General features: G+C 58.0%; 1 protein-coding gene across 10 annotated transcripts in view; it reads right to left on the bottom strand.

Moving 5' to 3' along the window:
• The window catches only part of ABLIM2 (actin binding LIM protein family member 2), a 135390-nt gene that overhangs the window by 45180 nt on the left and 67922 nt on the right, over positions 1-22288 (bottom strand). For 5 of the 10 annotated variants that reach the window (XM_047718767.1, XM_047718764.1, XM_047718766.1 and 2 more), the window contains exons 7-12: positions 20736-20823; positions 17775-17833; positions 11385-11462; positions 4217-4363; positions 1888-1920; positions 217-337 (exon numbers count right to left, since the gene is read on the bottom strand). In XM_047718767.1, the coding sequence (XP_047574723.1) occupies positions 217-337; positions 1888-1920; positions 4217-4363; positions 11385-11462; positions 17775-17833; positions 20736-20823 (526 nt within the window). The remainder of the gene's footprint in view (positions 1-216; positions 338-1887; positions 1921-4216; positions 4364-11384; positions 11463-17774; positions 17834-20735; positions 20824-22288) is intronic. The other 5 variants (XM_047718768.1, XM_047718769.1, XM_047718770.1 and 2 more) reach the window with 1 other exon arrangement.

Raw genomic sequence — 22288 nt, 5'->3', positions numbered from 1 at the left:
CAGCTGCCTGTGCAGCAGTCCTCCTGTCCCCTCCAAACATGGGGGGCCGACGTCCCCAGACACGTGCCTGGTCAAGTTCTCCCATCACCCACTGGCCATCCCACACCCTGCCCATCATCCTTCCAGTTGTGTTAAGGAAGAGACAGAGTCAAAAGAGGGAAAGCAATAAGAAATACAGCTTGATCTGGGGTCAAAGAAGCCACGGGGGCTGAGTACCTGGACGGCTGTAGTGCTGGGGGGACCGTGAGGTTGGGGTGTAGCGCCCAAGGCTGACGGACCCGGTGGAGCTCGGGCTGGAGGTCCGGCACTGCTTGTAAGAGCGGTCATCCTGATCCCCCTGGGAGGAAAGGCAGCCTAGTGAACAGTGGAGCTGTGGGCACTGCCCGCCCCTACGCATTCACCCTCCTCCTGGTGTTGGCCCTCTGGACTGGAGAGGCTGACTCAGCGTGGCCCCAGGATGACACTGTCTGCACCTGCCAGGGCACCCCGGGGTGAGCCAGGTAGGGGCTGGGCCCTGTGCCAATACTCCCTGTGGCCTGAGCATGGCCCCAGAACCCCCAGATCCCAGAGGGCAAAGTCTCCATCAGCCTTCCCTATGGCTGGGCTCCCAAAGAGGGTTCCCCCTACACCCCTCCTGCCCCATCCTTCCGGCCACCCAAGCTCCTTACAAGCAGGACCTTTTGAGATCCTCAAGAATCATGAGATTCTGCATTCTCTCCCTGGCTCCCGCACAAGGGGGCTCCCAGATCTGGGACGTAGAAGACACCCCTCCCAGGCTCGAAGGCCCAGTTGAGTCAGACCCACAAGCACTGGCCCACGCATGAGACTCCAGTCAAATGGGATGAACAATGGTTTGGAACAGTCAGAGCAGGCTGCAGGTGGCGTGAGATGGCATGACACCATGGTGTGGGGGAGAGCAGGCTGCTGGCCCGCCACAGCCTGGACCACCAGCCAGAGTCCTGGAATGGCCCAGCCCAGCAGCCTGCCGTGGGGTAAGCTGAGGCCAGCATGAGGATAAGCCCAGGAGAGGGGAGAGCCTGGTCTGGAGCTCATGGCCCTCGCGCTTTCTGAGCTGACCTTCTGCCTCCAAAAGCATGTCCTTCAGCAGAACTAGCTGAGTCACTGCCCTAACACCTACCCATGCCCCCACCTCCACGCCTGGCCAGGCCAGCTCCCGCATTGGGATCTCACCCGCCAGGTGTCCCCTGGCTTCCCCCTGAGCCCGCCTGGCCTGTCCCACCCACAGCGATGGGCGCGCTCTCTCCCTGCTGACCAGTTGCCATCCCACAGGCGTCCCATCTCCTTGCTTAGCCTATCTGTGGGGCTAGCCAGCCACATGTGGTTTTTGAAGCTCGGCATGGATGGCCACTTATCCGGTATAGGTGGTGCATTCCTGGATCTGAGAGTTCGATGCCCATGCAGACTGGAGTCTGATTGGCACCTGTCCAGACCCCTGAGTGGCTCTGAGAAATAGGCAGACAGGGCTGTGGACTAGAAATGCTATTGGATAGAGAAATGCTCTTGGAATATTCATCTGCGAGGACCTGGGCGCTCTGTACGTCCCACCCAGAGGAGCATGAGTGGGCCCAAGCTCACCCGGGCTCCTGGGCCTTTTATCTCCAGGACGAGCCAGACCTCGAGGGAGCCACATCCCAAGTGTCAGCCACTGCAGGACCGACAGGTGCACCATGGAAGCATGCAGATGAGACGTGATTATAAAAATAACCGACACCCAGGACGGCGTTCAGGTCACCGAGGACCATGGCCCCAGATCCCATGGTTGAGAGCTACAGAGGCCCTCTCAGGGTTGCCGTGGGTGGTTATGTTTATAACCCCAGTGGCAGTGCCATGAGCAAGAGGGGGCGTTGGCCGGGGACAGGCAGTTACCTCCGTCAGCGTTGGTGAGAGTACCTGCGGGGACTGGGGACATAACATGCAGAGTGGCCTGTTAGGTCGCTGGTGGGGGTGGAGGGGCACACACACGCCCTCACACCCAGACCTTCCTCCAGACGGGAAATGAACCCCACCATAAGACACGATGCAGGATTCCAGAACCTTTTTAGATAAATACGGTCAATGGCCCTCCAAGAAAGGGGTCCCCAGATCACTTGTTTGGGCCAAGCCTGGAGTGTCCCTCCACACTGGCCCACCCTGATGCCCACTGCTCTCCCGTGAGGATGTATTTTCCAAAAGGAAGACCATCAGTTCAGGGCATGCTGTGACAATAACATCTGAACCCAGCACCTTGGTTTTCTCCAGACAGGAGAGATGAGGGGCCCAGAAAAAGGAGGGGCTGTTAGGACCTCAGGGTTTAGGGTTCCTGCTCTCTGCAGAATGGAAAGGGAAAGTGTCCCCAGTCTTCCCATTTCACAGAAGGGGAGACTGAGGCTCGGAGAGGTGAAGGCAGTTCCCTGAGCCTCCAGCCTGCTGTTCTTTTTCCCGCTGGACCCCTGCTCTGGTGGCCACCTGCCAGAAGGCCGCCATCCCAGAGAGACAGGGCTCTCCAGCCCTGAGGCCAGTGTCTGCTCAGCTCAGTGCCTGACCCTTCTTCTGGGGCTTTCCTGTCCCCACCCCATCATTCACCCACAGAAGAGCCACCTTAGAGATTTCTACTGTGCCGGCTTCCCGCCAGGGTGCATCAGGGCCTGGAGAGGGGAGAGGCCCAGGGCCCTGAGATAGGGGAGTGAGGGGACTCTGACACCCCCGGGGGATGGTGGAAGCTGGTGGGGAGGCCACAGTGACCAGGACTGGGTAGCCCAACCCAAGTCCCACCTCTGCCTTGGTGAGATGCATAGCCCTAGGCCGGCATGTCTGTCCCCTGAGCCTGTGCCCTCGTCTGCACCTTGGGACACTCGCTCCTACAGTGTGGGGCCATGGGCCACGGATACACAGGAAAGCCCAGTGTCCATATGGTGAGTAGGCCAGTGGAATAAGCAGTGACCTGGATGGTGGGGACTGCTCAGCTGCCACAGTGTGACCCACCAGCTCACAGACAGTGCACCACGGGAGGGGTGTGGCATTGGTGACCGTGGCTCAGACTTGACATGTGCCCCGTGCTGTTGTGCTCTGCTCGTTTGTTTGCAGACACTTCCAGGACCTGCGGGAGCAGGACTGAGGGTAGCAGCAGCCCGCGCCCATGTGCACGTGTGGCCCTCCCCGACCAAAGGGCTCCATGGCACTCACAGCAGCCCTACAAATGGCTGGGGGCCCCATGAGCCAGTCTGCACAGGAAATCTCAGGCTCCAGCCGGGGAGGGTGGGGTGGCCCAGGGCCACCAAGGGGTTGGACAGGAACTTGAACCCCGGCCTCTAGATTTGGCTCCCGTGTCTTAGAGGAAGCACGAGGGGCAGCCAAGGAAATAGTCAGCAGGTGGTCTTTGGGGCAGAAAGGCCTGGATTGGTCTCGGCTGTGAGTTCATCATTTGGGGGAGCTTGGCCAAGTCACTGGACCTCTCTGATCCTCTTCTAGTGCTGTCCACTGGAGCTGACCAGATGCTGGAGAATAAAGCCCCATGCACAGCTTGCGTGCGTGGTAGGTGGGGGCAGGTTGGGATCCCTCCCTGTCCTGCCTCTGAATGGGGCTTGTTGCCCAGATCCTCAGGGTCCCGGGTGTCCCCTGCAGCAGAAGCCAGCCAGGAGAGGTGCCTGCTGGTTACTGAGCAAACTAACTGGGGTCGTCGTCACCCTCCTGCCCCACCCTTGTGTTGCACAGCCCAGAGCACCTGTGCCCAGCTCCCAACAAGTGGGCAGCACACACGCTTGGGCCACCAGCTAGCAAATTGTTCTTCCCACCTATCCCAGGCATCCACAGCCACACTCCAGTCTCAACACTACCAAAGAGCAGGGAAAACCAACAGCGGACTCCATGGGAGATGGAGAAAGGCCATGAGAACCAAGTCACCAGAGAGGAATGCGCCCGAGGGACTCTAGGGAGTCCATCGTGTGTGGTCCCCACAGGTGGTCAAATCAGCGCATGGGATTCATGAGGCGGGAGGCAGGCCACCCAAGGAGGGCAGCAGCTTTTCTTCATACCAGCGTGTCTCCTACTTCCTCCCCTGCCCAAGGAGACCCTCTGCCAGGGTTGGGGTGGAGCCCTTGGGGCCTCTCGATAGGGGATGGGCACAGGCCATTAGAGGGGACAGGAGGCTGAGGGTCAGAAGGGGAGGAAGCAGACGGGACTCCTGCCGTGGGCACGCCGCCTGTCATGGGGGCCGCACCTCATGGCAGCTCTGCCTGCCTGTCGCTGAATGGCTGATGTATGGCGAGTAGGAGATCATGTCGGGGCGGTCGATGTTATAGATGGCCTTGCTTTTAGGAAGAGCAGCCAGGTCCCTGTAGTCAAGAATCTCATCGCCCAGCTTGGCCTGAGAGAGAGAGAGAGAGAGCAGAGGCGCTGTGACTCACAGCCCAGAGAGGGTAGCAGGTGCTCCAGTGGCCGCTTGGACAGCAGGGCCCTGCCCAGGAGTCAGGCTCCGTGCAAAGGGGGTGAAGGGACAAAGGCAGCAGTGAGGGGGTCCTCATGGTCACGTGGGCCTGGGTCCCTTGACCCCACCATGGAAGGTCACATGGTCCTAAGGAAGTTTATTCTCTGAGCCTCTGCCTCTCACCCTCCAGATTGGCACAAACAGTTGCATAGGACAGCCCCAGGGGCAGACAGGTAGAGCCGCTCGCCTGCCCGGCACAGAGCCCAGCAGACAACGAGACTCAGCCCGTGGCCTAAACACACCTATGCACACCTGTGTATGCACACACAAATCCATACACACATGCAAATCACACGCACACAGATGAGAATGCACACGTGTGCATATGGACATGCAAATTCTTGGATGCATATGCGTACATACACACCCACAAGAATAACATGCACGTGTGTGTGCAAACACAGACCCACATATGAATATATGCAAACAGCACTTGAAAACATGCCCATAAACATACATGCACACATGCGTGCACACCTAAAACACGTGTGTGCAAATAGGCATGTGCAGGCACTTAAAGTCGCATGTACATGTATGTGTGCATGCAAACATGCACATTCGTACACGTGCACACACACAATATATACACACATAAGACACATGCGTGTGTGCATGCATTTAAATATACACCTAGTAGGTTTGTGTATGTGCATGTGCAAACACCATGTACACACTTATGCACACATATTGCACGTGCACACAGAAGACTGCCTACGGCAGAGGCAGTATATGCTCTCACAGACCTCTACCCTCTCACTGCCACTGCCAAACACTAGCACACACACTTGCACAAGTCGTAAGTGCCCATACCCTTTCACACACTCACGTGTGCAGGCAAAACGCACACTCCCTTTCTCACCCACCACTGCACACCAGCACAGACACTCACACATGCTCCTGTCCCCACACCAGTGCATGTTCACACCCTCATGTCCACACACTTGCTCATACGCACACACACAGTCCCACACTGGCACACATGCTCTCGGCCCCAAACTCACACCTACACGTGTACATGCACACACTCCCATGTGATAACACACATTCATACCCATAATCACACTCACCTGAACCACTACACACTCACACGCACAGGTATTCACACTCCCACAAGGTTGCACACACACGCATGCACTCAGCAATTTCCACTTGAGATATGGCAGCAGAGTAACTGACACCTGTCGGTCTGGCTGGGCTCGGACCTCTGGTGGAGCTAGGACTACACCTGGACTCCAGCAGTGCTCACGGAGGGTGCACACAGAGCCACTGCATTTGCTCAGGGAACAGCCACCAGACCATTCACTCTCCTTTGACCTGGCCTTCTCCAGCATCGTCCCACTGCTCCGGGCTTCTGCTCCCACTCTGCTGCCCCTCCCTGCTCCAGGGGGCTGCCGGGTCACATGGCAGGTTGAAACAGTCCTGGAGCTGGGCAGGACCACACCCACACACCCCTCAGCTGTCACAACAGGACGATCATCTGTGTCAGTTCCCAAGTTCCTGTCGTGGGTGCCAACGTCCCCATCCATCCCGGAGCAGACACCTGTGGTCACCTCCTCCCCACCAGGACCCTCTGTCAGGATTAAGGTCAGCTTGGCCTTGCCGGATGTCAGGTTGCCCCCACTGGCTCAGCTCTACCTGATCCCCGAGGGAACCTTTTGCTCAACCCCAGTGTCCTGCAGTGACCAGGGTCCAGGGCCAGCATGGGCGCACATTCTTCTCTGCAGTGGAACCAGCTGTCCCTTTCCAGCCCAGGTGGCTCTGGTCCAGGTCCTCGCTGCTCACATCTAGACCCGGCCAGAGCCTTCAGGGTGTTCTTCCCACATTTGCGCCAAACAAACATCATCAACAGAGGTTGTTAACACTGTGAGCTCCTCCCTGGGACGGCACTGGCCTGAGCCTTTTATTATCTACTCCCCAAATACTTATGAAGAGCCCGTGATGGGAGCAGCTAGTTACCACCCTTCACTGATGCAGAAAGCAGAGCCAGAGAGGTTAGGTAACTCACCCAGAGTCACACAGCCAGGGATGTGGGGTAGGAAGAGGCCTGGGTTCTTGGACTCCAGAGCTGTGCTCCCCACCATCGCCCTCTGCCGGGACCCAGACTCTGAGCCCCACCTATGGCACATTGCCTGCCAGCTCAAATCTTCCGCCAGCCTCCCCAGGTAGGTGACACAACCCCTCGCTATGGTCCCCAAATGCAAGGTTGACGTTCCCGGCCTGCTCCCCCCAAGGTCTCTCCTTCCTGTGCCCCCAGCAGGCCAGGGTTCAGTAGCCCCAGTCCACCTCCCCTAAGAAGACTTCCCTGACCACCCGACTCCAAGGCTCTCATGAGCTGGTGGGTGCTCTTGGGGTGAATGCTGCCATTTGTGGTGTAGGTTGAGAGATGGAATGTCGGATGTCTCAGACCTCTGACTCTTCCCCGTGGAGCCTTGGGCAGGGCTCAGAAGACCTGAGTTTGAATCCTAAGCCTGTTGTTTATAGCCAGGATGGACACTGATGAGAATTTTTGAGCTGTTCCTCAAGGGCCCTTGTGCACCTGCTTACCCGAGGGGCTCACTCCACCGCCCACGCTGCCTACCAAGATGAGCTTCTTATGGGGCCCAAGGGCTTGGCACCTGCTGCTCTCTCCCAGGCCTCTGTGCCTGCTCCCTCTCTGGTTCTTCCAGACTCAGTCCAGGTCGCCCTCTCTGAGGGACCTGCCCTGCCCCCTCCATTATTTGGGTTGGGTGTCTTGTCTCCTTCAAGTAAAAGTGCTGATGTTGGTTGACACATCAGGCTCCCACGAGGGACTGGTGGCTCCTGGGGGTCCAAGACTAGATCTGATTCATTACGGAGTCCCTCTCCCTAGCTCTGTCCCTGGCATGGCAGGGTTCTTGGGGGCATACTTGCCAAATTCAAGTAAAATCCTTGGGGTATTTGCCAAAATTAGGTGGATTCTCTGGGCCATTTTACAAGATGAGAATGCCACCTATGTCTTGTCTATCCACTGGATTTCATGAACCTCAAATTAAAGCTGACGCTGGAATGGGGGGCCGGGCGAGGCCTGGACTCATGGGTCCATGTGCAGATGGACACCCTTCCCTGCCTTGGACCCCACTGTGATCAGAGCATCTGCCCTCCCGTGGCTGTCACCCCACTCTGCACAGGTCAGCGAGGCCGGCCCCGCCCTGGGTTAGCCCCTGCCAATCCCCGAACAGCATGGATCAGGGAGGCAGCTGGAGGGCACCAATACTGCCTGCTCCCACCCTGGACAGGTGGCTCTGCTCCTGGGTCCTCAGCATCTGTCCTGCCTAGTACACACACAGATGCATTTCCTCCCACAGCTGGCCTCTGGGTGGTCGCCATGACAACGGGCTATGCTCTCTAATTGGCGGAAGGCCACTGGGATGCGTATATGTTCCTGGGACTTTTCTTCACTTTTTTCCCTCCCACACTCCGTCCAGCATCATAAATAATAATAACATATGGCTGTCCACAACCGGATAGTTACAACAAGCTGTCCCTAATAATACATGGTAACGTGATGATGCTGATTTTCTGCTTTCCTTTGTTACTGATTTATTGCCGCGCTGAAGAAAGGTTACAACAAAATATTCAGCATGACCTCATTTGGGTTAAAAAAGAATACAGCACAAAGTGACCTAAGGGGCATGTCACATAACATTATCAGGGCTACTTTGGCTGGTCGGAGAGCACACGTTATCCATCTTCTGCACAGCTGGGCTGCTGGGCAGCTAGCATTCTTCTAAGCTGCAGCAGGGCTCAGGCTCCCCCCGCCCCCCGCCTCAGGGCCCAACACTGAGCACGGTATCAGGCACACAGTAGGCCAAACATAGATCCCAACAGAGAGATGAAAGAAAAGGCAGGGCACAGACACCTGGGTAGCTCAGTCGGTTGAGCATCTGCCTTCAGCTCAGGTCATGATCCCAGGGGCCTGGAATCGCGTCCCACATCGGGCTCCTTGCTCAGCGGGAGTCTGCTTCTCCCTCTGCCTGCCGCTCCCCCAGCTTGTGTGTGTTCTCTTTCTCTGACAAATAAATAAAATTCTTAAAAAAAAATGCAGAGCAGAGCCCCAAGACAGAGGAAGGGCTTGCTTCCCCAGACTCACGCCTCCCCAGTGAAGGAGTTCCAGGGACGTGTGCCGACGGGGTGCCCACACCACCCTGATTTGGGGGGAAGGATGGCTGGATGCTCTGGCCTGTGACCGACCTGGTGCCCTGGAGGGCAGATGTGTCCAGGCTGTGTGCTGGCCATGGTGCCTGGAGCCCATGTGTTGGAATGGGACATGGGCGCTCTTGGGTGGGGGGTCCAAGGCTTGGTAGCTGTGATGCAGATGAATTTCTGCAGGTCTGAGTGGCATCTGAAAAGTGGGTGCAGTGATCTGGGGAGGGAGGAGGAGGAGTGTGGCATACATCCCGAGGTCCCCTGTGCTCACAGCCTCTCTGTTGTGTCATGAGCATGTGTCACGCTCAGATTCGGGGGACTGGGTGAAGTTAACTTGCTCGAGGCCTGTTGAAAACTGGAATCCAGGGCACCCATATCAGCCAAACGGAAGTTCATCCAAGCTGAGACCGCCCACCTCAGGCCAATGAGCACCAGTAACCCCCAGTGCAGACGTTCACGGGGCCTTTCAAGGAGCCGTGACCACAGGGCCCAGCATTGCTGCTCGTCGCATGGTCCCAACTGTATCTCAGTCCTTGACAAATGACTGTTTAAAAGAGGAGCTCACACCAAGAGAGCCGTTACCATGTGCTTGCAGCCATGGCAGCCACAGAAGCCGGGCGCCCCCTGCCTCACCAAGTGCGCCACTGACCTTGTCTCACCGAAGTAACAGAAATCGTAATTAAGATCTTTCATGACATTGATGACACCATGGGCTGAATTACATCCTGCCAAACCCGTATCTTGAAGCCCTAACCCCTGGGACCTCAGGTGGGACCGTGTTTGGAGATGGGGTCTTTACAGAGGTGAGTAAGATAAAAGGAGGTCACGAGGGCGGACCTCTATCCCATCTCACTGGTGACCTTAGAAGAAGAGATTAGGACACAGAAAGACACAGAGGGATGACCATGTGAGGGACCAGAAGAAGACTAGAAGTCAAGGATGGTGGCCTCAGGACAGCCAGCTCTGCCCACACCTGGATCTCAGCCCCAGCCTCTTAGACAGGGAGAGAATGCGTTTCTGAGGTTGGAGCCACCTGCTCTGTGGGATTTATTTGCTATGGTGGCTGAGCTACGAGCACAGACGTCATACTGATCATCGCAGTGAGCATTCCTGAAGTCCTGCCTCTGGCCAGGGCTGCAACTCAGGGCTCCCCCCCCAGGCCCTAGACAGCAGGAACTGTGAGTCTCCTTTGGTACAGATGAGCCCTCAGTGGCTTAGAGAGGTTCACTCATCACCCAAGGGCACACAGCTGGTCTGATGAAATCACACTGCCTTTCTGAGCCTCTGAGGGCATGTTCACAAAGGGCCACACTGTGATTCATCTTTGGAGCTCGTAATAATCATGTTCCCCTGAGGACTAGAGTACTTAGGATTGTTACCCATCAGAATTCAGATCAGGAATGACTCTGCATCCAAAGAGTATGAGATTCAGGGCTGAAAAGGTGTCAGGAAGAGCTGATCCAACCCCCACAGTGTCCCACCTGTTTGGGTGGGAAGGGACTGGCAGGAGGGACGTGCCCCAAGTCACCTGCTGCTCCTTGCAGTAGCAGAGCAAGGCCCTGATGCCCAGCTGCCCCTCCCCCAGCCTGTACCAGGAGCCTCAGGTCTTTTCCTCCCAGCACAGTTTGGTGCTCACGGGTAAATTAGCAGAAGTACCGACCTCCCACTGCCCGTCCTGCTGGGAAAGACCTAGTGATCATTTTAATACTTTGTGTACACACCACCTCCACACACCCACATGCACATGTACGCACCCATGCATACATCCACGTGCACAATACACACCCACGTGCACACCAGCACACACCCATGTGCACACGTGCACACACCCCCACATGCACATGTACACACATACCCACATTCTCACACACCCATATATACACCCATGTGCACACGCGCGCGCGCACACATATGTGCACACACACCTGCACACACACACCCACACACATCCACATGCACACATGCACACCCATACACACACCCACATGTACATGTACACTCCTACACACACCTGCATGCACACCCCCATGCACACGTACACAACCACACACCTGCACACACACCCATGTGCCACATGCACACCCCACATGCACACGTACACAACCACACACACCTGCACACACACCCATGTGCCACATACACACCCATATGCACACATACACACCCATATACACACCTGCATGTACACCCATATGCACACACACACATCCCATATGCACATGCACATGCACCCATACACACATATACCCCTCTTCGTTTACACATGTACACACACACACTCTTTAATGAAAATGGGATCACATAACGTATATTATCAGTAACAAGCTTCTCGTAGGAACACATTAGCAACACTTCCCAGGGCAACAGGTGCACATCTGTACTGCTATTGGCCACGACTGCCCAGTCCCACGTGAGCCTGAGTATTTCTTATTCAGGCAAGACTTAGCTGTGGGACGGGGACACAATATCGGTTTGATACCCCCATGGACAACAGCTGTGAGCACATCTGTTTGGGCACCATTGCCCTGGAAATAGGCAGCCCCCAAGTGGCATGGCAGTCCTTGCCAAAGGATCTGAGTCAACATCGTGAAGTCTGCCCTGGTCTGTGCCCCGTGGCGGTGATGAGGGCACCAGGCCCACACTCTGATGCTCAAGGATGCCCAGCCCCCAATGGCACACCCAGCAATGACCCAGGCCCAAACCATCCCCCCACTGGTCTCCCCACTCTCCAACTCACATAGATCACGCGGCTGGGAGACCCCGAGGTGCTGGAAGCAGGTACAGAGATGATGCTCTCAGAAGAGCTTCTGGTTTCCTGGAAAGGAGACAGGAGGAGACTGTAGCAGCACATGTCGGTGCCAGAAGCTTCCAGATGCAATCATCACAGGTCACGCTCCAACAGAAATGCCAATTGCGAGATTTTTTTTTTTTTTTTTTAGGTTGAAAGAATTCTTAAAATAAACACTCGGGCTTGAATGAGCTGCTGGAAAGCTATAATCAGACAGACACAGCAGGTGACACAGGCTGCCAGCACCCCAGCAAGCTCTCTGCACGGTTGGAAACACTCCGATGATCACCCAGCTTGCGTGCACAGAAATTATGTTTCAGGGGACAAGAGCAAGCAATGCATTTTCAACCGATTCTGCATGCTCCGGTAGCAAAGGCCATCACTTTTACGCACAATGTTACTGCTCAGAGGTGTTATTTTCCACCTAGATTATAGGGGTGGGTGGTCATTGCTTATTCTACCAGCCTGGTCCTTTGCTGTTGGACTCTGTGGCCATGTCATCTGTGACCTGCTCCTCAAATGTCTACCCCATCCCTCCTCCCTCCCAGACCACATCTCCTGCTTCACCCAAGGGGACGGTTTCCCTGGCCCTTCCTCTGTCCCCTGCATCGGGGCCACCCATCCCTGCAAGGCACTGTCCTTCTTCAGCTCCCAACCCACTCTCTACACCTGCATCTCTCCCCACCTGTAGGGCGTGACCTGGCAGCTGTCTGCCCCCCCTGGTCCAGCCTCCACCCCTGCCTGGACCACCCACCACCTGGCTTTCCCATGCCACCCCTGCCAAGAATACAGACCTCCCTCTGCACCCCACAGACAGCTCCCCCTGCTGCCTCCTTTCTTGTTGCCATCCCTCTTGGTGTCCCATGCCCCCTGCAGTGAAGCCAGCAGCCTGGGAAGGGCCCCGTTGTAGGCTGAATGATGTCTCCTGAAATTCCTATATTGAAGCCCTCATCCCGAGCACCCCAGAATGTGACCCTGTTTGGAGAGATGTAATTAATGTAAGATGAGGTCACAAGGGGAGGTTCCGATCCAATCCAATGGGGGTCCTTATAAGAAGAGGGGATCAGGACACAGATGGGCACAGAGGGACGACTGTGTGAGGACACAGGGAGAAGGCGGCTGTCTACACCCCATGAGGCCTTGGAAGGAACCATTCCTGCATGCACATTGAGCTAGGACCCCCAGCCTCAGGGACTGGGAGAGAATACATTTCTACTGGTTGAGTCATCAGTCTGCAGCAGTGGCCCCAGGACACTCTCACGGGCCATAGGGTCCTCCCCTTGCAGGTGGAGGACATCCAGCTCCTCCTTCCCTTGGCAGGACAGCAATAAGAACAGGACAACATCCTGTCATGCCTGTAAGGCACAGAGGTAGCAGCCCAGGGAATCTGATCGTAATCCTGGTTATATATTCGGGGCAGAAAGAGAAGAGGGAGAGGGCACAAGGCTGGGGGTCCCCACCTCACTCGCCTATGCAGCCATTCTGGTCTGTCTCCGTCACCCACACTCCTGGGGACGGCCAGCTTCCTCCAGGTCCAGGCGTGGGGCCGCCCCCTCCCTCAGGGCCTACCCTGCCTCTTTGGGCCCCGGCTGTGCCCCAGCGCTGGACGGGGCACTGACCCAGGGCTTCCGAGGGCCAGTGGGACTCAGCCCGACCCTACTGTGCAGTCTCGTGTCCTCAGCCTCCCCTGTGTCAGACACAGCTGCGTGCTGTCTGCAGAAAACGTCCCAAGATAGCTAACGGGTATGTGTCTGTCCCTGGCCCTGTGTGCAGGCGGCCCATCATACTGGCCCCAAATGAGGTCCATACACATTCTATACACTCGGAAAAAAACCCTTTGAGTCTCTGCTTCCTTGTCTATAAAGGCAATTTCCCTGAGGATCCGACCAGAGACATGGCGTGCTGGGAGCCCAGTGCTGGCAAATCATCCTGGCTGTCATATCATTTCAGCCTGGGCTCAGGACACAAAGCCCCTTGCTTGTAAAGCAGAGGAACTCGGGGTGTTTTCAAGGAAAGGGTGCTGAAGCCGGGAGACCCAAGGACGGCCCCACGCCTGAGGAATGCCTCCTGGCCCCGGGGCGACACCACCACTGTGATCCCAGGCGCTTGGGCTGCCTCCATGGGCGCAGGGGCTGGCAGTGTCCCCGTACCTGCAAGGCGTCCCCAGCAGGCAGCTCCTCTGAGCTGAGTCCTGGGAACCTCCTCCAGGGCCCGGAGACCCAGCTTTCTCTCACTCTCTATTTGGACTCCAACACACCCCAAGGAGCCTCACCATTAATCAATACTTACTTGTGTTCTTGGGGGCTTGTTCACACCCATGGAGACAGATGGGGTCAGGCTGCTCGCCCAGCCCCTTCCCCAGCACTAGGCCTGACCCCCAGCAGACACCATCCTGTAACAGCGACTGGGGAGCCTGGTTCTCACGAGGTCATGTACAGGTCACACTGACACAGTGCAAGGAGTGCAACACCCATTCATCTCCATGTTAAAGCTGAGGGCTGAGGCTCAGAGAGGGCTGGCGGGTGGCCCAGGGTCACACAGCCAGGTGGTGGCAGAGCTGGATTGTAGCTCTGAGGCTTATTCTACTGCCCCTGGCTGCCACAGGGAATTCCATGTCCCACATTCGGCCAGCCTGTCCTTGCATTGGGGCCTTTCCAGCTGGTCCCACCACAGCAGGTAGCTCAGGGCTCTGTGGACAGAGCAGAGTAGGGGGCATTGCCGCTTGAACTCCAGCCAGGGTCCTCACAGCCTGTGGGATCAGCCAGGCCAGCCCAGCCCCGCCCCCACAGCACCCCAGCTGGAGCAGAAGCCCACCTGACCTTCTCCCAGGCCACCTTACCTTAACTGCTTGGAGCCCCTCTCCAGCTACCTGGCTGGGACATCCCTCCCTGTCACCCCCGGAGCGCCCTGCACCCTGGAGCCTGCCCGTCGCACTAGATGTCAGGAAGTCTGCTAGGGGCAGGGACCGGGCCATCTCACTCATCACTGCATTCCAGCCACCAGCCAGTAGGTACTCAGTAGGAGCTCAGTGGCTAGCTGTGTCCGGAATGAGCACATGACCCAGTGACCAAGGACATACCAGGGATGTGCAGTCAGGGCGAGAGCCTTCTGGAAGGTTTTCCTTGGGCACCCTCAGTGGACACCCAGGAGACATCCTTGTCCTGCAGAGTCACCGTGCCCCGGGGGGGGGTGTCTTCAGGGAGGACAAAGGGCCCTCCCTTTCCTAGCCTGTCCTTACAGGGATCCCGGTGCCAGCCTCTCCTACTGGAGAGCAACTCGGAGGCATGGACCGAGCTGGTCCCATGGGTCCAGGAGCCTGGCAAAGAGGGCCCTTGTTAAAGGACTGGTTATTGGTCAGGTAATGCTGAGCTCGCTATTGTCTGGATTACCAGGTCGCATGGGGCTTCCCCCACGTGGGGGCCGCTTCCAGAGAGAGCTAGGGATGGCCGCACCAGCTCCGCTGCGCTTCTCAGGGGCTGGCCCTGCCGAGATGACTCTGACCCAGAGCTGACCCGGGGCTGACCCAGGGCTGATCCAGAGCTGACCCGGGGCTGACCCGGAGCTGACCCGGAGCTGACCCAGGGCTGACCACGCCTGGCTGTTTCATGCCCCCCAAGTGGCTTGCACGAAATGAACAATACAGGAAAGTACAGTTCAGTCTTCCTGTCTCGCAGCCTGGCTGGGAGGACTCTCTGGAGGGGGACCCGTGGCCCAGGCCCGTCCATTCACTGTGAGCCCCACCCTCGGTCTGTTCTCACTTGGGTGAGACAGAGGAGGCTCTGAAGGGCTGAAGGGTGAAATGCGGGACAAGCAGGGCATGACCGGGGCCTGGATCCTGTCCCGGGACACAGAGGGCAGGCCCTGTGCCCCAGCCCCGGGTGCAGCATCAAGGAACAGCTGTTCTCAAGGGACAGTCTCGACACCGGATGTGCCCGGGGTGTCAGCAGAGACACAGCCCAGGAAGCCAGGCCCGGCTGTGCAGCAACCCTCTCCTTCTTCCCTGTCTGGCAATCAGAGGACCTCCCATCCCTTGGGCCAGCAGCCATGGTCACAGCGGGCTGACCTCTGGGCTGAGAGCGGAGGACGCTGCTGCTGGCAGGCCTGGCTGTCCCGACCTGTCTTTGAGTGGGCTGGCCATGGGCCTGAGTCCCCCCGGTCACACTCGGGAAATGGGTCTGGAGGCTTGTCAGGTCCCTTTGGCAGGCTTTTGGGTGGGGATTTGGGGAGGGGTCCCACCAACAAATGTCGGGACCCTGCGGTCACTTTAAGATCAGTGATGCTGCCTGGCTCATCTCCAAGGCCTCGAGTAGCCCCGGGGCAGGGGCTTGGGAGCTCCATCAGCCACACAAGTCAATGGTGCCCCTGCCACTTACCGCGACCCGAGTCGTGTACGTGACAAACTGGGCACATCTGTCCTCCGCGAGCTCGCCCGTGCCTGTGAACCTATGACCACGCGCGACCAAAGGGACGCGGAGCCTGATGGGACTAAGGAGAGCCTGAGCTGGGAGTCACTCTGGACGACGCGGATTGGGTTCCCCGGGATCTCGGGGTCCTGGTAAGGAGGGCAGGGGGCGATCGGGGCACAGGTAGTGACAGAAGTGAGGCCTCCAGACATGGGAACAGAAATGGAGGAGTAGAGGAGCCTCCCCTGGATCCTCCAGAGGGAGCACAGCCCCATCAGGGAGCACATCTGTGGTTCTTTAAGCCACTAAACATGTGGTCACTCAGTACAGCAGCCACAGGGACAAAGGCAGTCACCAGGTCCCTCCTGTGGTCTCTATGCTCTGCGTCCCTGGAGCTGGGAAGATGGCTTCCCTGAGCACTGGGCCTGGGGACAGGCCCCATCCTGCACATGCTCAGTGTGAGCATCCTGGGCCCCAGGCAGTGGGGGACCCCGGGACCCAGCCAAGGGGCGGCAACCCTGGTCCCAGACAGGGAGGAGCAGGAGGGCAGGGAGAAGGCCAGGTGGGCACTCTGGGCCCCAATCCCAGTGTTCTAGAATTTGGGCTAGAGTTCTAGGAATTCAGCCAAACTGGTGATAGGTGTTATCTGTGTGCCTGGGGAAGAGGATGGGCCTGGCCACCAGACACTGCTGGCATCCCTTCCCAGGCTGGGGGGCTTCCTGTGCCCCCTGCTTCCTTCTGCACGGTCTGAGAGGGCACCGAGCTCAGGGAAGCAGACCCGGGGGTGCTTAATACAGGGTCCAGGGGCCACAGACCTGCCCTAGGGCTCCTTGCCCCTGCACTCCAGCTCCTGCCACTACCTACACCCCGGGGCGGGGATCCCTGGGCCTCTAGCACTTGGGGGACTCCTCCCTGTCTGCACCCCAGGCCCAAGTCTTGAGCAGCAGCCCCTTAAGGTCCGTGCCCACCAGCCCTAAAAGGGGGCTCTCCAGGCTGAGCAGGCCTCCTCTTGGTGGGCATCAAAACTGAACTAAACCAAAGCCCCATGTAGACACTCGGAGGACTCTGAACAAAGCAACTGGCACCACCCAAGAAACAAGGTCACAGGTGAAGGGCAGGGCCAGCCCTGGAGAGGAGAACCCCAGTGGGGAGGTCCCCACCTTTGGGCCCGGCCTGGAGTCCACAGAAAGTGTTGAACAATGGCATGATGGTGCCACAGATGAGGGCAGGCCTGGGGCCCACAAGAGGAAGTGCCTCTCCTCCACAGAGTCCTCCTGCCCTGGCCCGGGGGCGCCCTGTGCTTGGGTCCCCATCACTGTCACATGACATGAACGTGTGCCCCCCGCACCCCTCTGCCCAGAGGCAAGGGTCCATCACCTCTGGGCCCCAGGCCAGGAGCAGGGCCTGGCATAGCCAGATACTTGGTGACGTCGTGCTGAATGACTGAGGCTACCCGCAAGGTAGGCACGGGAAGCTTCCAAACCCACTGGAAGCAATTTCTAAGGGAAAGGGGAGAATGTCCCTCTGCTGGTTTCCTTCAGCGAAGGCTTACTGAGAGTTTGCCAGATGGGGTTGGGGCTCTCCCATCCTGTGGGAGCCAGTATGGAGAGGGTCTCCTCCACCAGCCAGCATCCCCTCAACCTTGCACTTGGTGCCCATGTGTGGACTGTCTGGGGACTGCTTGGAGACCCACTCATGTCCTTGCTGTCCCCAAACTTTTGTAGCCCTCATGCCCTCTAGACCCATGGAGAGGTGGGCGGGCCAAGACAGGGAGGCCCTGAGATTCCCCCGCCTTGGCCCGCACCATCCTCAGCACCCCCGGGCCTCGTGCCACCTGATCCGTGGCACGGTGCGACTGGCCAGCGAGCCGTCAGGTGCAGCTGACCACACACGGGTGCCGAAGCAAGCACAGGAGCAAATTGTAAATTCCACCAACCTTGTTTTTGTCTTCAGTTCTGGCTGCTTGTCGGCACGCCGGGTGCCAGATGGAGGAGCCTGTGGACAGATCCCCGAGAGGGAGGGCTCAGTGTCACTTCCCACGATGCAGGGGCCGTGCAGGGAGTCAGCAGCGGGGGGGCCGGCTGGAGTGCTGGAGTGGGTGCTGGGCCTGGGGCAAGCAGACCGCCGCCCGGCCCCAGGGGCTCACAGCCCGGTGTCGGGGGGCGGGGGTGTACAATGAACGGGAAGCACATCACTGTGAGCTATCTGCCCAGCGGGGGCACCCGGGGTGCCCAGAGGCTTCTCAGAAGAGGGGTGTCAAGTGCGTTCTTGTTCAAAGGGGCGGGGGGAGAGAGGATGGGCTGCCTGTGGATATGGGGGCAGCAGCCAGGCCCAACCACGGGCATGGCTGGGGCTGGGGCCGGAGCTGGGGATGGGAACCAGCCTTGGGAATGAGGGCTGGGGGGCGAGAGATCTTGACTGGGAGGCAGGAGGGGGTACCCTGTTGGGGAAACCAGGGTGTGCGGTGAAGAGCAGCACCGGGGGCTGCTGGGGGCCAGTCATGAGGCTCCGGCATTCGGCCCATCCCTCTCCCTGACTCTCTGGGTCCTGAGCCCTATCCTGCCTCAGTTCCCTCAGCAACCAGCACGGCCCCAGCACCCACACTGACACCCAGCTCCATCAAGGTAATGGGAACACCACGCCCCTCCTTTTCCCAGTTCAAACTCAAGTTCTCCAGGCATTGGATTTTTCCCACCTGCCAACAGGGCTGATAACATTCCTCGCTCATCGGGCCCTCAGGAGAATTCAGGGCGGTTCATCTGGGGTAAGGACATAGCAGAACGGACCTGCTGAACCGTGCCTTACGGGTTCACTGTCTCACTGCACTATGTCCGGTGTGGGTGGGCTCGGCGCACGTCAGCCCTCCAGCCCTCCCTGCGCCCTGTCCTTCAGGGCCCGGAGCACCTGCTCTCCCACGGGGCCCTCCCTGGGATCCCAGCCTGGTCCTCTTGCCTCCAAGGCTCTGTGTCTAGGTTCATGCCCCATCAAAAAGGGGGCTGAGTCTTCTCCACGCCTGCACCCCCCACCCCAAACAAGGCACACGGCGCCTGGCTCATGAGAGGCACTGGAGACTGTGTGAAGGAAAGAGCGGCATCCTATTTCTTGCTTGCAAATCCTTCCCAGGAGGGGAATCTTTTATTGCCCCCACGTGGCAAAACATGTGCAGCTCCTGGAGAGCCCCGAGAGACCACGATTGAGGGGGGTGTGTGTATATGTGCGTGTGTGCGTAAAACATTCCTCTTGACAACTATGATTACCATTGATATTCCTTATTAAAAATTAAAGACACCCAACAAAGTATAAATCAGAAAATTAAAACCACCTATAACCTCCTAGCCACTCGGTTTGGGCCGCTTTCCAGGGTTTTTTTCAGAGAACGTGGATAATGTTGTATAAACATTGCTTTCTGTCCTATGATTTGTTTCAGGTGTCTGAAAGGTTCCCCCCACAGAAGTAACTATCAGAAGCATAACAGGGAGGGCCGTGGGACATCCCAGCACATGGAGAGGGGAGGGTTTATCTGTCCCTTGCCATCTGGTTGTGGCGTTTTATTTCTAAAGTCACATTGGAGATGGGGGGTTCCGTGGCACGCAAGTCCCAGCACACCCCTCCTGTTCACTCAAAGACTTGCTGGAAATGGAGTCGTGTAGGCATTAAGGTTCTTGATCCATTCTAGCATTTTCCCAATTTTTGTTACACCAGCCAGGTAAAAGGCCCATTTCCTTGATTCCTCACAATGGGGCTGTGACCTTCCTTTTAATCCTCGTCAACCCAGTAGGGAAAAGCAGCATCTCATTATTCTTTTCATCTGGGTCTCCCTAATCATTCCTAAGCATCCACAGCTGCTCCCCTATATTTCCTGGCAAGGTGTGTCCCAGGGTTGGTGGTGCTGATGGTCATGGGGTGGGGGCTGGCTGCCCTGTTGTCCCCGAAGGCCTTGAGGCTCACTAGGGCCCCTGCTTTGCAGAGCTTTGACTGTATGGGATTCACCTGTCGACACATTCATGGAGCCCCAGTATCCAGGTGGACCAGGCACAGGTTCCCAGGGTGAAGAGGCCCCAGCTGGTGCTCCACAGTGTGGGGTTGAAACCTCTGATCTGGGTCCACCCCCTTGTCACACCGACTGGGAAACTTGAGGCTGGGAGAGGGGAAGGGACTGGCTTCCACGTCCCACACAAAGTCACGGCAGGACCCGCTGCCCAGAGCCATGAAGAGCATCTTTATTCCCTGAGACTGGGTCCCCCTTGATGGCGAGCTTCTGTCCCTGTGCTATGGTCCCAGCGCCATTGTGCTGGGTGTCAGGAAGGCCTGAAAGCACTATTTACAGTGGGGATGATGCTGGCGGGAGGCCCCCTCCTTCCCAGACATCCCAGCAGCAACAGGAGGGGTGCAAAGGACCCCTTTCATGGGCTCTCAAGCAGAGACTCAAGGAACAAGAGGGGACACCAGGGACAAGGCCGGCTTAGCTGACGTCACCTCACGAGGTTGGGCTCAGAAAGGCAGGCCTGTGTGATACACAGCTCCAAGATGACCGGCCCCTGAGGTCATGAAACAGCCCATGTGGGTCTCTCCCATCAGCCCAGCCCTGCTCAGCCTGCCTGTGGGACCACTGGACACAGACAGACCATTGAATAGAAACAGTGGCTGAAGACGTGAGCTCTCCATATCCAACCCACTGTCTTGGGGAGGGGCCAAGCAGCCCTGGGTCCCTCTCCATGTCCTGGCCATCACCAGTCCATGGCTCTGCCTCCCGCATGCTGCCACCGGGCTGGGTGGGGGGACCTCCCACCTAGTGAGTTGACACAGGCCACCCACCTGTTCCCACCTGGCATGCAGTAAGGGCCCGGGGCTGTTCCTGTCTTGCCTAGAGGACTGGGTGGAGTGATTTTGTCCTTACCTTGAAGATACATCTCCTCGCCTTCTGCAAACATCCGGCCGCACCGGACGCATAGCGCACACAGCGGGTGGTAGTGTTTCTCTCCTGCCTGTGTAGACAACAAAACACAAGTGTTTCTGCTGAAACCAAAGGGGCCATGGAAGCAGCCACTCTTGGCCGGTGGGCATGGTGTGCCCACATGTGGGGTTCTCAGGGGGTGCTGAGTGTATGCTATGTTCCGTACCCATCAGGGGGTTCAGGATGGCGCCCAAGAAAGCCTGGGTCCACCAGGTGTGGAAGCAGGCCACATGCACCAGGGCGACCTGTGCCAGGGCCACGTCTGGGAGGAGAGACCCAGCTGCACTGCCCAATCTGCTGGGGAGCAGGGGTGTCACCCAGGTCCTCCGGCTCAGTGGTTGATGGCTCTGCCTCCCTCACGGGGCAGGGGGCCAGGTCCTGTCTGTCTCTGTACCCGGGGGTGGGGAAGGGGCTCAGCAAGGGAGAGCAGAGGGGAGGCCGAAGCTAACGTGATCTCCCAGGTGAAGGCACTGGAGGGGTGGGCTGTCTTAGGCATCTGCGTGTGGCTCAGATTTCTCCATTCGCATTTACTGTTTTCATAATCCCTAGCGTCCATGAAATTAGGTGCAAAGATTAATATGGGATACCACGCGAATTAGTTATATAGGCTGGCGGGGCGTAGACGGCACAGATGAACTGCCCCACACTATCGTCTTGGACATCCCTCCACGGCAATATTGGTAGCCTTGGGCTCAGGCGGGCGGCAGCCGGCTGCTGGCCATGGTGCTGACACCACCTTTCACTTTCCCTGACATGGGATGATCCCACGATCACTTCCGGAATGTGGGTTAGTAATACCCCTTCCCCACATGAGCACGTGATGGGGTAAAATGCGTACATGCACCTCACACTCCTCCCCTCACCATTGAGCCGTCGGTGACCACCTGCCCGAAGGTGACCCCTGTGAAGGAGAGGAGAGGCCCTGAACACGCCCTCTCCCGCGGGACGCACCCTGTGGCACGGCCCACCAATGCTTCCGGGTGAAGGGATTCTTGCTATGGAGCGCAAGGACACTGCAGCCTCAGTCCTCCTGCCCGCTCTGGGGCCTCCTCCCCTTCCCTCTGCTGGGAGCATCTGACCCCGCTCCACCTGCCCGGGGCCCTCCATGTTCTTCATCACAGCTCAAAGGCCACTGCCTCCTGAAAGCCTCCGCGGTACACGTCCCTAGTCTGGGTTCCTGCTGGTTTCTTCTTCCCCACTAGACAGGGCGCCCCTCGGGGGCGAGCCCTAGCTGGGGCCGCTTCAGGAACCGCTCATTGTGGGGACCTCTCTGGGCAGCAGGTCAGAGGGCAGCGCTGGCTCAGATGTGATGAGGGTGAAGCGGTCATTTCGGCGATATTAAACATGGCGCCCTCTGACCTGTCCTCACGCCCACCTCACCCAGGCCCCTTTCTCACTGGTGGGGGAGAACCCCCATGACCTTAAACAGTAGGAATTCTGTGAGGGCCACTTGGGGTAGAAAGCATGCCCTGGAGGGCAGACAGACCCTGGCGTCT

The sequence above is a fragment of the Lutra lutra genome, chromosome 2, assembly GCF_902655055.1.
Source record: "Lutra lutra chromosome 2, mLutLut1.2, whole genome shotgun sequence".
In the NCBI taxonomy this organism is placed as follows: Eukaryota; Metazoa; Chordata; class Mammalia; order Carnivora; family Mustelidae; genus Lutra; species Lutra lutra.
This window is presented reverse-complemented; position numbering and strand designations above follow the sequence as displayed.